We start from the raw sequence: 15,421 nt of genomic DNA, 5'->3' as shown, positions 1-15,421 counted from the left end.
GGAAACGCAAAATCGAAAGTAAAAATCCAACTAGTGACAAAAGAGCGCTGCAGCTATGATCAGCACTTGGCCACATCGCTCACCTGAGTCACCTTGGCTCATATTTAAAGATTGTTCCTATATATTCGCATGTAAAACTTTGATCCCTATTGTGGCCCTAACCTACTCCCGGGGTCATGATTTTTACAAAATTGAATCTGCACTATGTCAGGAAACTTTCATGTAAATCTCAGCTTTTCTGGCTCAGTGGTTCTTGAGAAGAAGATTTTTAAAGATTTTTCCTATATATTTGTATGTAAAACTTTGATCCCCTTTTGTGTCCCGTCCAACCCCCGGGGGCCATGATTTTAACAAATTTGAATCTGCACTATGTCAGGAAGCTTTCATGTACATTTCAGCTCATCCCGTGGGGATCCGGGTTAGAATAGGTCCTCAATACCCCTTGCTTGTCGAAAGAGGCGACTAAATGGGGCGGTCCTTCGGATGAGACCTCAAAAACCGAGGTCCTGTGTCACAGCAGGTGTGGCAAGACAAAGATCCCTCCCTGCTCATTTTTCAGCCCTTCACCGGCAATGGTGACGTCTCCATATGAGTGAAATATTCTCGAAAGGGACGTTAAACCATATACAATCAATCAGCTCATCTGGTTCAGTGGTTCTTGAGAAGATTTTTAAATGACCCCACCCTCTTTTTGTAATTATCTTCCCTTTGAAGGGGGCATGACCCTTCATTTGAATAAACCTGAAAGCCCTTTACCCAAAGATGCTGTTGGCCAAGTTTGGTTATAATTGGCCCAGTGGTTCTGGAGAAGTCGAAAATGTAAAAAGCTTACAGACAGACGACGGACAACAGGCGATGAGGAAAGTTCACTTAAGCTTTCAGCAAACGATACCCCCCCCCCCCCCCAAAAAAAACCACCAGTGGTTGTTGGTTTCTTTTTCTACATCAGAATTAAAACAAACTAAGCATACATTTATTCCTCCACCCAATTTGAGAAAATCATTGGAGGAATGTGTATTTTATTTTAAATAAATATATTGCTACAATATAACAACAAGGGGAAATGTACAGGTACATGTATTACACAACAACAGAACATGAATGAGTGGCACTCTGTGGTGCTAATGGAACTGTTTCCGATATATCCTCGTCTTCAATTCCCTCGAAAGTCAACTTTTCGCTTTGGTCATCGACTTCCATCGAAACTTGGCTATATACTAGATCGCTGTTGATCTGAACGTCTGATATGGACTTGCAACAGGGACTGTCGATTTCTACAACGCTGCGAGTTTCATCACTTTCAGCCAATGGTAGTCCTGTATTCATGTCGTCTGTAGTGATATTTCCCGTGAAATTTGCATCTCCAATTTTTTTTGTGACCTCTGAATTTTTGTTTTTCATTTCAAAGTCATTCTTGTTTTCAGAATAGCTAGCTCTTACACACTGACAAATCCATCTTGAGACAGTACGGCGAAACTCAATGCTCATAGAACAATACAACACGAAATTGATGCTATTGTTTATTAAAGCCAGAATATCCATGGTGTCCCCAAGAGGGATATACACGTTATCAAAGAAATCCTCCATTGTCAGACTCAATACCAACAAGATTCCTTGGGGAAGCTCTGTCACCAAGAAGAGAACTAATACAATGAGCAACATAACGGTAGTGCGTGACGTGTTCAATGGACGACTCATAACGACGCCTAATTTAGACAGCTTCTGACGATTCACTCGCCCGTGGTTGTCCAGAGTCTTCAATAGCAGTGATCCGAAAATTATCATTAGGAGACAAGGTATCAACTTGGCAATGATACTATACAAAATGAAACTTGAAAACACAACCGGTTTTACCTTAGGTGTGCCAAGATGTGGGTCACCCAGAACATATATCCCTCGAATTAAGGTATTATTTCTTTCGTAAGGCACCAGTTTTGATGAAATGAAATTTGGGATCAAAATAAGTGTTGATCCAAATATCACCACAAAGACAACAATCCGACATCGGATAATGCGACGCATGTGCGTCAAGCTTCCAGTTTCCGGAGATTGAATATGGACGAAGCGAAATATGGCCAATGAAACACCGAGCCAGATTGAAATTGTGTGCGTTAGTGTGGATAGATTGATATAAAATAATAGAAAACTCATCCACTCATAGCTATTCTTTTCTGGAGACAGTGAATTGGTCGGATACTCAATATAAAAATGGATGACAAATGGCAAATACGCCGCCATTGTTATAATATCAAACAACGCTATCCAAGTCAAAATGGTGTTGATGGGAGTGTGCATGTGTTTTCTGGTGAGAACAGTGATGTTGATGATGTTCGTCGGAATTCCAAAACAGCAAACAATCAAGCTTAGACATCCGTGCCACTTTCCATACCATTTGCTGTAGTCTTCAAGTGGCAGTACCATCTTGATTGTGTTTCATGTGAATATCATATCTGTTGACAAAACGAAACATAATCTACATTAGAGACGAGTGATGAAAGAAAATATATTTCTTTAATGACCTTATATTAAGATGATGATGCTTTAATCGCCTGATAGGGAAATATTTGCGAGATACGTTTTAATAATAATTGTTTTACTATATGATCACTCTATTATATCACGACTTGACTGAAGACGTCACGGAAGTTAATGAAATATCCACGAATACATCAAGATGCAATTAGAAATGACCAATCGATATCTTAAGGTTCAAACGCGATAGTAGGGGGACAATAATGAGTATTATCCTTCAGAATAATACAGTCAGTTTCATTGGTTGAGGCCTGGTCATGTGAAAAGAAACAATTCGTGATGTCTCCCTCACGTGCAGGGTGACAACTATGTTGTCTCCCTTTAGAAGATAACTTCTAATGGCACAAACGAGAAAGCTCTATTAAAAATATTTAAATTGAAAATATGAAATCATTAACTTTAGCATCAACATTCAAATATATAAAATCACAAACAACAATTGAGAAGAAAACAAGAGATGTTTGTAAAACACATATGCCCCCCATGGTGCGAAATTGAAAAGGGTTATACATGTACACACACATCATTTAATTGAGAGTAGTATCATCAATTCAAAATATTGAGCAGACAATATCTTCCTATGTTAAGAGCGGATTGACCATGTGACCTCAAAATCAATAGGGGTCATCTTCTCTTGAAGATGTACCAGTGTATCAAGTTTGATGTCTGTCAAGCAAAGGATTCTCGAGATATTTGACGGACAGTATATTCCTATGTCCAGTTTGACCTTTGACCATGTGACCTCAAAATCAATGGGGGTCATCTTCTTCTGAAGATGTACTGGCGTACCAAGTTTGATGTCTGTCAAGCAAAGGGTTCTCTAGACATTGAATGGTCAGTATATTCCTATGCCCAGTTTGACCCTTGACCTTTGACCATATGACCTCAAAATCAATAGGGGTCATCTACTCCTTAGGATGTACCAGTGTGCCAGGTTTGATGTCTTTCAAGCAAAGGGTTCTCAAGATATTGAGCGGACATTATATTCCTATGTCCAGAGTAGATTGACCCTTGACCTTTTTGACCTGAAAAACAATAAGGATCCTCCAAACTCCCCGTCGAGGCCTCATTACGTCACCTACGAATAGAGCAAACGAACTCTGGTGGAAGTTTGAAGGATCCTCTTCTACTCATAACTAACCCACATATGAAATATCATTATCATCAAGTGAATGGTTCTCAAGATATTGAGCGGACAACACATGGTCTACAGACCGACCGACAGGTGCAAAACAATATGCCCCCTCTTTTTCAAAAGGGGGCATAATTATTTCCATTCTAATGCAATATTGCATTTCACTTGATGTTTACGTTTGTGTTTTGAAATACGTTACGAAATGTTTGCGTTTGAAGTTATGATTTTACGTCATTATACTGTGACGTCACAATTGAAAGCTTTCTCAAACCTCAATGTTTTGCTTTCATTAACATATATATCTAATAAATATATGACATTGAGTATAAAACAAAATAGTGCATGTAGTTGAGGGTATCATTGATTCCATCCCTCGACACTATTGAAAATTGATCAGAATTTTCTACAGAGATTTAGTTACGAATTTGTTGACGTTATATATCTATATATATATATATATGTATATATATATATATATAAAGCACAAACAAACAATTATAACACCCAACCTTACGTTTACCCCTAGGATCTAAACGATACATGTGATAATCAATTAATTAATATATAAAGCACTAAATAATCACAACTAAGTACTGAAAATTTTCGCCCCAGCCCGGGGTCGAACCAGCGACGTACGGCACCCACCGCCTAGCAAGATTGTCAAACCAGTGCACAAGTCCACTAGGCCACAACGACTTCCCTTATATATATATATATGTGTGTGTGTGTGTGTGTGTGTGTGTGTGTGTGTGTGGTACAAGTCAATAAATGTGTGATAGTTTTTTTTAACACTCAGATTCTTCAGCAGCTATACGATCATCGTGTATATGACAACGAAATATCTATAATGAAATAAAAATACTATTTTGTTAAGCAACATCAACACCGCATAATATACTTACATGTATGATAGACATGTTTTATTGTTATTATTACTAAATGTATTTATGTATATAGAAATTAACCTTGCACAAACTCAAAACTTTCAACATATCAATTTACCGACCGCCTGACAACCAGTAATAAGAAAATTGATCTCTTTAGACCTCGTGACAGGAAAACATGTATTCTGCAGAAACTATATACTTTAATGGATTTTATCTTAATCAAATAAGTCACTCACCGACATCTAACATCAATTTAGAGTTCGTTTCATGGATGTTTGAAAGATAAGGAAAAGATTCATATCCTCTAATGAATTTAAATTAACATGGGCTTAACAATGCAGCATTTTTATTTCTTTGTTTTGCGTCCCTTCATGAATTTTTAATTCATATTGAAACGTCACCAGCTCAAGGTGCAGTGAGGGTTTTTTAATGTGCCAATGTCTGCCGTGATGCAGGACCTCCGTTTTAATGTTGTATCCAAATGACCCGTGATTCTCACTTATAAATGCCGAGCGCCTCGCAAAGGAGCAATCACTACCTATATTTACGTATGTGTGTTAAGTTTGATAAGCAGGGCTCGAACTCACGATATCTCGGTTACGAAGCAAGCGCGCTACCACTGCAGGGCAGCCACTCGCAGCGAGGGTATATTTCCCCAACATGATGCAGGTCTTGTATTTATGGCATCTTCAACCTTTTAATTGCCCTGGTACTATAAGTTCTTGTCTTATATTCCGAATAGTTCAAATCTAACAAATGTTATATTTGTGGAGAGACAAAATGCCAAATTAGTAATGTGGCCCCTGATATCTGGGACATACAAATTCTGCTTAAATCGTGTCCTCAAGATATACACAAACGAACAAACAAGAAACAATAGCATACTTAAACTTTGTTGCCAATGGATATTAAAGGTTTGGTGTTTTGTCGTGCAAATGATTTCAGGGTTTTATCACACCGGTCCCGGTAATCCGGTAGTTACAGCTGTTATTTTGTGACTGGGGTAGTTGTTTCGAGTACACCTCTAGCCTAATAATGCATAAAATAAGTAGTGATTGTTTCTTCGCCAGACGCTGGAAAGTGAGAGTTGTGGGTCTTTCGGATGAGAGGTATTATGTTACGATACGGACAGTCGTTGGCATGATGCCAAACCCCCACAGCTACGTCCCTGAGCGCCGCGCATACAACTAATCAGACAAATAATAGGACATGCCATGCATATGCATGTTCCTCGATCTAGTACAACTGAGAAACATTCATTGACAATCCTTTTTCCTTAAAAGAAAAATAATAAGAGCAACTGATATAACAAAATATTACATCTGGGATATAGTTGTCTCTGAGGATAGATAATATACAACCCCCTACATAAAATCAAAGCATTGCTTAGATTATCCAAGACAACCATAATCATCAGATGATCAAAATTAAAAATTTGAAAAGGAAATTTGAAATAATATTCTGGAACTGACGAGTATGACGATGCGCAAAACATAGCTTCTTCATTATGTACACCAGGCATAACACTTTTCATCTAAACACTGCACCGATCAAACCAAAACAACAACACAATTGCAAAACCTCTTACCCACAAATATTGCACGTTTTTATGAATGTATGAGCATTCGGTCTTGTGATGCTGGTATACATGTAAGTGTAAGGCATTGAAGACCGGAAGTTCCATTTACTTTTATTTCATTTTTCAACTTCTTGCCGCATCTTTTCTGTATTGAGTCGTTCCCAGTAAAGAAAACGGCCCTTAAGAAATTCGGTGCTAAAGTATGAACTATAGAGAACAATCCCTCAAAATGTTAGAGCAATGTTGATCGTCGTTAAGAAGTTACAGTCAATCAAAGATTACTACTAATAGGTGATTGGTAATCACGATGGCTTTTTTTTTTTTTTTACAAATGTGCCCCCCCCCCCAAATTAAAATAAATAAATAAAACAAACACACAAAAGCTGACGTCGCGTTATTTCATTATGACGTTTTAAAACATTCTTGGATAAGATAAGGATCTTTTTTTTTTATTTTTGCTAGAAATAGCTCAGTTGTATACGATGTTACATTTTTATAATTTCATTTTGCAGATGTATGTGGAGTTTAAACTAATCAGCTGGTCCATATTTCAGAAGTTTATACTGGTTCCCGTCCCGTTTTACGTATTGTGGGGCGTGGTCGATAAGATTTCTTTAACGAAGTTAATTTCAATTTTCACCACACATGAAAATATAGGCTGCCCGTTTCTAGCTTAAGTTGTTTCATTGTTCTTCACTGCAGGGAGCGAAATAACGAACTGGATATATCCTGATAATCATGAATAGCACAAAGGACTTCACGTTCATCTACATTCAATTAGACCTGACTTCCAGAAAAACAAAAGATTAGAGACAATAACCTGAGCCTCAGGAAGCTAGAGAACCATCAACGATTGACGCTGTGACCAGCAATAAATTTGAGAGTTTCGTGTCGTATACATGTCAATGCGGGGCTTCTTACTAATGGGAATCAACAAATCTTTATTTACGATATTCTTTCCCTTTCGCCTCCTGTTAACATTTACTAGTGCAGTTCTACGTTGGACAAGCGACAAATTCAATCTCACGACTCGTGCTCAATTTCGGTTTGCAATCCCAGATGGGAGATATAATTTTATATAAGATTGTGGTGTTATTACTGACAGTCCAAAGTTTGATTTGATAGTAGTGCTTCAGCATCAAAGAAACGGACACACGATCAACAAAACACCGGTTTGTCGCATTTTTTTTTTTAACGGATTAACTCAGCAAGCTTTATTTAAACCCTAAATCACATCTCCATGCATTTGATTGATTAAGGAGAAATGTTGTTTAACAAGTGTCTCCTGGATATTCATTAAACTGACATGTTTATATCATCGATAATCATGGACGATAATCAGTTTCCTTGGACAAGGGTGTTAATGTGATTCCCTACTTCTGGAATTTTTGGGGGGCATATAAAGCATGTTAATTTTGAGAAATCGGTGAAAATAATATATTTATAGCTGCGTATCCAAATTTCGCGAATCAGTTTTGAAAAGAATGCACCGACAAGGGTAAATTCTGAACCTATGATTCAATTTCAATCATTACATAGTCGGCTCTGCCAAGTCGAGTTATCAGAAGAAAAAAACGCAAGAGCAAAAGTAGAGGCAGTATTTTCTTATAATTCATTACTAAAACAAACAATTTTGTGAATCCCATGAAATTACACAAAGAAGTAACTGGTGTATTTGCACTCCTATGTGCTATCCCGTGCCTCTACTCTATGTCAATCTTGGGGACTCCTTTCTGGAAAATGCTACAGTATCTTTCTTGGTTCAACGTTTGTAATTACAGTTCAATGCCGTACAAAGCACTTCAAAATATAAAGTAAATAAAATCCATTCTTGGTTCAACGTTTGTAATTACAGTTCAATGCCGTACAAAGCACTTCAAAATATAAAGTAAATAAAATCCAAAAAAGAAAAAAAACCTCGGATACCCCCTTAAATGTTCCGATAGCACATGTATTTCAAGCCAACGAAAATCACCGACATAGGTGATGGACACTGGATAAAGAATTACCATACCTTTCAAGCTAATCAGCGGCCCAGAATCATTCCGCTAGTCCAGAAAGATGAAGTGCAAATTGTGGTTCTACCACAAAAGGGAATATGATAATTATATAAGAAATCATGTACAATATTTTTTTTAATAAATCTAAATTAGGCGATATTCTCCACTCATCAATCAGAAAAAGTCCTTTAAAAGAGGATTTTGTCCTTATCTTAGACTACACAGAAGCATGTCCTCAAAACTAATTAGAAAAAAAGTCGCAAGTGGCAAGATGACTGATCATTAAAGATGGGGAAGAGGATGACCATTAAAAGAACCAGGACTGGGATGTATGCATTTTTGTATGACAATTAGGCAGCACAATGACCCTAAAAATGTTATTGATAACTGTTATTTGGTTAAAGAAAGCTTATTAGTTCAGACCACAGTACCCCTGTGTTCTCAAAAGATGATTAATCTTAATTACACCCTACGTCTTATAAATCTGATATAGGCAGTAGGAGAATCACTTTGAAAGGTCATGAATACCACGCCCCTTTATATTAACCAAACTTTAACATCAACGTCCGTTGATGTCAAACATTCTGAAGACTACTCACATCATCAATAATGTTTTCCATATACTATTTGATTGATTGATTGATTGTATCTTGCTTAACGTCTCGCTCGAGAATTTTTCACTCATATGGAGACGTCCCGTATACTATTTGATCCGCTTTGTCTGTTTCGTTGGTATTTGATCATGAAAAGGTGAAGATATCGAACAGGGATCAATCTCGTAGCTCCTATAAGGAATGCAAACACGGACCCTTGGATATACCAGGGGTGGGATCAGATGCTTAGCAGGTATAGGTATCCCTTGTCGACCGGTCACACCCACCGTGAGCCCTATATCTTGATCAGATAAAAAGAGTAATCCGTAGCCAACATCATTAAAGTACTAGTATACAAAGTAAACCCTATCGACCGATATAATGTACTTAGTCCATAGCATATATGTGTGTGTACAAGAGTGCATGTCCCTTGTTTGAAAAGCCAGATGTGTATGCAGGATATATCGTGATTTTTAAATACAGAATTTCTATATAAACATTATCTCCCATAGATATCAAGGATGTTAATTTGAGCTTTGGAGTCATAAACCTACAATGAGTTAAGTTTCCATGTCACGGTACGCCACGTAACGCCATGTAGGTTCATGGAGGAATGTGAAAGTAAAGAGTTACGCGTGCAGTGAACTATACATTTTCAAAAGCCAATACATGTATGTGATACTATCTTTTGAAGTGTGTTTAGTCTTTGGGTGACGGTAGTGGAAGTCAATTGCATGATTAATATCTGGATGAAGGGGGCGGCAGTCAACATACAGAGGCTAGTGCTCGATAAATCTCAGTATAGAGAAAGGTGAAGATAACGAACAATCTCATAACCCCTTTAAAGAGTAGAAAATAGAGAATTGGGCAAACACGGACCCCTAGATAAACCAGAGGTGGGAATCAGGTGCCTATGAGGAGTAAACATCTCATGTCGACCCGTCACACCCACCGTGAGCCCTATAAACGTAGTAATCCGTAGTCAAAATCAGTGTGCCAAGAATGGCTTAACAATCAATATGAAACACGTCAGACAGCATTTGACTTATAGATAGGTTGTATTGGCAAACTAGATCATTATAAAGACCATAGATTATGCAAAATGCTGAATTTAAACGACTGTTGAAACCCCTTTAACGTTAACTTTTTCGTAGTAGCCTGTCTCGATTCAAAATCTGATCATACGCAGAACAAACTCTTGCGTATCCAATCAATTGAGAGATATAAAAACCATATGCAGGTTGGTTGATTGATTGAATATTGTTTAACGTACCTCTCGAGAATATTCCACTCATATGGAGACGTCACCAGTGCCGGTGAAGGGCTGCAAAATTTAGGTCTATGCTCGGCGCTTAAGGCCATTGAGCAGGGAGGGATCTTTATCGTGCCACACCTGTTGTGACATGGGACCTCGGTTTTTGCGGTCTCATCCGAAGGACTGCCCCATTTAGTCGCCTCTTACGACAAGCAAGGGGGTACTGAGGATCTATTTTAACCCGGATCCCCACGGGAAACCATATGCAGGTGATAATGCGATGAAGAAGCTGAAATCATCCCGTTTGTCATAAAGTTAAGTTGATAGAGTGTTCAAATGTTTGATTAATCTCTAGATGAAGGGAGTGATTTTCTACATAGAGAAGCTAAGTGCATGATAAATCTGTGAAAGAAGGAAACGAAAATCAACATTGGCAGTATGAGTACTTGATAAATCTTGATGAACGCAGTGTTAGTCAGCATGGTGAGCCTGAGTACTTGATGAAAGATAAATCTAAACATAGAGAAGCTTGGTGCTTGATAAATGTCAACATAGAGAAGCATGGTGCTTGAAAAATCTTAACGTAGAGAGACTGAGAGCTTCGTTAACCTGTGGATGAAGGAAATGGTAGTCAACATGCAAGTAGGTATATTATTCTGTGGAAAAAGGTAGTGGTAGTCAATATAGAGATGCTGAGTGCTTGATAAATCTGAATGAAGGGAGCTTTAGTAAACATAGAGGGACGGAATGTTTGATAAATCTAGATGAAGTCAACATGGTGACACTGAGTGTTTAATACATTTCAACACAGAGAGGCTGGATGCTTGATAAAGCTGTAGATGATGGGAGTGGTAGTCAAACTACAGTGAGTCCGAGTATTTATTTAATCTGTGGATGAAGGGAGTGGTAGTCAACCTAGAGAGAGTCCGAGTGTTTTATTTAATTGATCGATGAAGGGAGTGGTAGTCAGCCTAGAGAGAGTCCGAGTGTTTATTTAATCGGTGGATGAAGGAAGTGGAAGTCAACCTAGAGAGAGTCCGAGTGTTTTGTTTAATCGGTGGATGAAGGGAGTGGGAGTCAACCTAGAGATAGTCCGATTGTATATTTAATGGGTGGATAAGGGGAGTGGTAATCAACCTAGAGATAGTCCGATTGTTTTATTTAATCGGTGGAAGAAGGGAGTGGGAATCAACCTAGAGAGAGTCCGAGTGTTTATTAAATCGGTTGATGAAGGGAGTGGTAGACAACCTAGAGAGAGTCCGAGTGTTTCTTTAATCGATGAATGAAATCGGTGGATGAAGGGAGTGGAAGTCAACCTAGAGAGAGTCCAAGTGTTTTGTTTAATCGGTGGATGAAGGGAGTGGGAGTCGACCTAGAGAGAGTCCGAGTGTTTATTAGTCTACCGACGAAGTCGAGGGGACTTTAGGTTTGCGCTCCGTCCGTCCGACAGTCCAGTTTTCCGCAATTTTTTTCTCTGTTCTTGCAGAATGTTAGGTTGTGCTTGCAGATATTCATTTGATATTTGGAACGTCGCTTTTTCATAACAAGTTACAGATCAAGTTCGAATTTCGTCTTTGTCCGTTGATTTTTCACTTAGTCATGGCCCTTGGACTTAGAAAAATAGCATGAATTATCAGTTTTCCGGATTTTTTTGGTTGTGCTTGCAGATATTCATTTGATATTTGGTACATTGCTTTGTCATAACAAGTTATAGATCAAGTTTGATTTTGGTCTCAGTCCGTTGATTTTTCACTGTTTTTAGTCCCATACCGACGAAGTCGAGGGGACTTTAGGTTTGCGCTCCGTCCGTCCGTCAGTCCAGTTTTCCGCACTTTTTTTCTCTGTTCTTGCAGATATTTATTTTATATTTGGTATGTGGCTTTTCCATAACAAGTTACAGATCAAGTTCGAACTTAGTCTCGGTCCGTTGATTTTTCACTTAGTTATGGCCCTTGGACTTACAAAAATAACATGAATTATCAGTTTTCCAGACTTTTTTTTTGGTTGTGCTTGCAGATATTCATTTGATATTTGGTACATTGCTTTGCCATAACAAGTTACAGATCAAGTTCGAATTTCATCTTGGTCCGTTGATTTTCCATTAAGTTATGACCCCTTGACGTAGAAAAATAGTTAATTGTTAGTTTACATCCAAGTTTCTTATCTCTGTAGATAAGAATTAAGAACACTACACTCATTCAAACTTCTAGCATAGTAATACAACAATATAGCTAAATTATTCATGATCATCTACATGTCACGGTTTATTGACTTGGTTAAAGACCTAAACCTAATTATCAATTTGTCTTTTTTCTTGATCTAGTCTCTACTAGAGTAGTAGATGATTTCCAACCATTCCTATCCTGGTTCCCCAATTTTCCCTTTTACCATAACCTACATAATGAATGAATATTGTTGTGGTACAGTAATTTTTGCAACCGGTAGGGAACTACATGTATGTATTGCCATGCAATACTCTCAGAATGCTTGTTTAATCGGGCGATGAAGGGAGTGGTAGTCAACCTAGAGAGAGTCCTAGTGTTTTATTTAATTGATGGATGACGGGAGTGGTAGTCAACCTAGAGAGAGTCCGAGTGTTTATTTAATGGTGGATGAAGGGACTGGTAGTCAACCTGGAGAGAGTCCGCGTGTTTATTTAATCAGTGGATGATGGGACTGGTATTCAAGCTAGAGAGAGCCCGAATGTGAATTTAATCGGTGGATGACGGGAGTGGTAGTTAACCTAGAGAAAATCCGAGTATTTATTTAATCGGTGAATGATGGGAGTGGTCAGTCTAATGAGTCTGAGGTCCTAATTGATTTGTAACCAACCATAACATGTTAACTTTAACAATTCACACAATGAAAATACATTCTTAGATAAAGTTTGAAAATATTGGAGATATCTGTAAAAAATATGTAAATTTAAAAATTAATATGAGTTAGAAATGAATTCCACATCAGTTGTTATCAGCAATATTTATAGGAATAACACTAGAACATTTTATTGCGAACAGTGTGAGCGTAATTTCAGCTTAATAATGTTTTAAATTTTATGAAAGAAAAACGCGAAATTTCAGTTTCATGTTACAGTAGGAATTTATTTTATTTAAAGAAAAGAACTAATCATAAAGAGACAAAAATGGAAGTACGGTTTAATTCCTCTACGGTAATGGTACACTTGTTCTTGGGTTGTAAGAAACATAAGTATACGATATATAGAACTGATAAAAAAAAATATTTTGACTTACCAAATACAGAATTTAATCCAAAATGTAATCACTTCTTCCAAGGTGTGTTCGCGCCTTCGTTCACCCTCTATACATCCGTTCCAGGAGTGGTAGTCCTGAGATATTAATTGCTTGCTGAAACAAAAAAAAAAGTCAGTATTATTTGCAGATCTAGAAACAGTGTCTTTTTTCCAATATTCATCAAATTATTCACCTGCTGTATAAAAAAACGAGCTCCGGCTCCTTGACAAATAAGCCAAGGAGCATAAAGGTTTTTATACAATTTGCGTTTAGATCTCCAGATCGCTCTTTTTTATTATAGAATGTCTCTTTCGATGTCAGTTTTCCTTAACAGACAAGAAAAAGCCCTGCTAAGTGATAAAATGTCTCAACACACAGGCTGATGGTGATGCTGATGTGTCTACTTAAGATTGTACACATCGCAGAAATATTAAGCTTCATTATCTATTACTTTCTAATACTAGCGCGAGAATCCAATCAAATTCCTCGGTTTTTCGCTTTATTCAGAACCATTATTTCATCCAATATCAACCTGCTTAAAAATATATCTTTGAATATCCCTTATTGATTAGGGATTCCTTAATGTCTGGCAGTTCATTGAGTCACTATGCAAGTACATGGCGATTTGAATGGCTGGTGATACCATCTATGTCAGATTTAGTTCTTCTACGTGCCATTACATAAAGCGAAATGTCTGATAGAAATCACCATCAGAAGTGTTCAACATAGAAAGGTTACTGTAGTAGAGTCAAACTCCCATCTACATTAATAGATTGGTTGGACAAAACACTTACCCAAAATGAAATTGAAAGAGTAAAGGGTTAGATCTGACAGCGATTTTCTCTCTGGTCCTCAATGAATACAAAATAAGGTACTAAATCAAAATTTCTTCTACATTCACTGATTAGTTTGGGAAAGAAAATACTTTTGACATTGAAGGAGTAAAGGGTGAGATCGTAGAAGCAGTTTTCTCTCTTAATCCCAATGAACAGAAAACAAGTTATGGGAAAAGAGGTTCTTTGGTATATTCTTTCTGGGATTCTAATTTCGTTATAGCATAGTAAAGCAAGGAAAACTGCATTAATGACAACGGGTACACTTGATAAAAATCTCTCACACCACCACACTTCACTGTGATTAATAGGTATAACGGCAACGAAGTATTCTGTCTGTAGAATTACTGCGAAACATACTATTTTTTAGGTCACCTGAGTAAACTCAGGTGACCTATTGCAATTGGTTTTCGTCCGTCGTGCGTTAACAATTGAACATTTTTAACTTCTTCTTAATAACTACCAGTGCAATTCTTTTCAAATTTGGTATGAAGCATCATTGGGACAAGGGGGACATACATTGTAAATTTCAGGACTCCAGCACCCCTGGGGCCCTAGGGGCGGGGCAAAAACTGCCCAAAAATGACAAATTTTCAAAAATCTTCTCAAGAACCACACACATGTAAGAAAAACTAAATGTATAGTAATGTAGAGCAGGAAGTGTAAATTTCATGATCCCCGGGGTAGGGGTTCTGACCCCAGGGTGGGGCCAAATTTGTTATACAGTGTTTATCTTTAAACTAAATGGATAGAGCAGGTAGTGTTTTACCAGAATTGTAAATTTGATTTTCACCAGAGTAAGGGTTTTGACCCCAGGGTGGGGCCAAACTTAGTATATATAGTACCTATGTGTAAGTTTGCTGATACTGTATAAAATCTAAGTGCATCCTTAGATATAGCAGAAAAGGATGTACAAAAAATGGTGAATTTCATAACCCAGGGTTATGACTTTAGGATGAGTCCAAATTAGTCGTATATTTTGATGTTTTAATGTTAATACACCTATTATTTAAAACTTTCATCAGTGTATGCACTTTTGAGAGCAGTGAAGTTTTAAGAACACATCTTGTTTTATACTGTTGCTGAACATTAGAATTTAGCTTAGATATTCAGAACAGGAAAATTTTTTCTAGATTTCATAGCCCATGGAAGACTGGAAGTAGTGATACTTTTTCACTAGTATTCAGGTGACCGATAAGGCCTGTGGAAGTAGTGCTACTTTTTCAGTAGTATTCAGGTGACCGATAAGGCCTGTGGGCCTCTTGTTACTGAACTATTGCGTATGTCGTATTTGTTTTTCTTTTCTACTTTAAGAACTGCTACACCCCTTCGTAATCAGTATTTGCCGGGCGTCTT

At 37.6% G+C, this 15,421-nt stretch overlaps 1 protein-coding gene across 1 annotated transcript; it reads right to left on the bottom strand.

The window, feature by feature from the left end:
• Positions 1 to 965: 965 nt before the first annotated feature.
• LOC125665231 (G-protein coupled receptor dmsr-1-like) lies at positions 966 to 13,651 on the bottom strand. Its single transcript, XM_048897874.2, has 3 exons — positions 13,426 to 13,651; positions 13,233 to 13,346; positions 966 to 2,450 (listed from the first exon to the last, which is right to left on the bottom strand). The coding sequence occupies exon 3, from the start codon at positions 2,419 to 2,421 to the stop codon at positions 1,081 to 1,083; it is 1,341 nt and encodes a 446-aa protein (XP_048753831.2). The 5' UTR covers positions 2,422 to 2,450; positions 13,233 to 13,346; positions 13,426 to 13,651; the 3' UTR covers positions 966 to 1,080.
• Positions 13,652 to 15,421: the final 1,770 nt, after the last annotated feature.

The sequence above is a fragment of the Ostrea edulis genome, chromosome 1 (genome assembly GCF_947568905.1).
Source record: "Ostrea edulis chromosome 1, xbOstEdul1.1, whole genome shotgun sequence".
Classification (NCBI taxonomy): Eukaryota; Metazoa; Mollusca; class Bivalvia; order Ostreida; family Ostreidae; genus Ostrea; species Ostrea edulis.
This window is presented reverse-complemented; position numbering and strand designations above follow the sequence as displayed.

Excerpts from the sequence above, each read along its gene's own strand:
- LOC125665231 (XM_048897874.2), bottom strand. The coding sequence starts at position 2,421 with ATGGTACTGCCACTTGAAGACTACAGCAAATGGTATGGAAAGTGGCAC.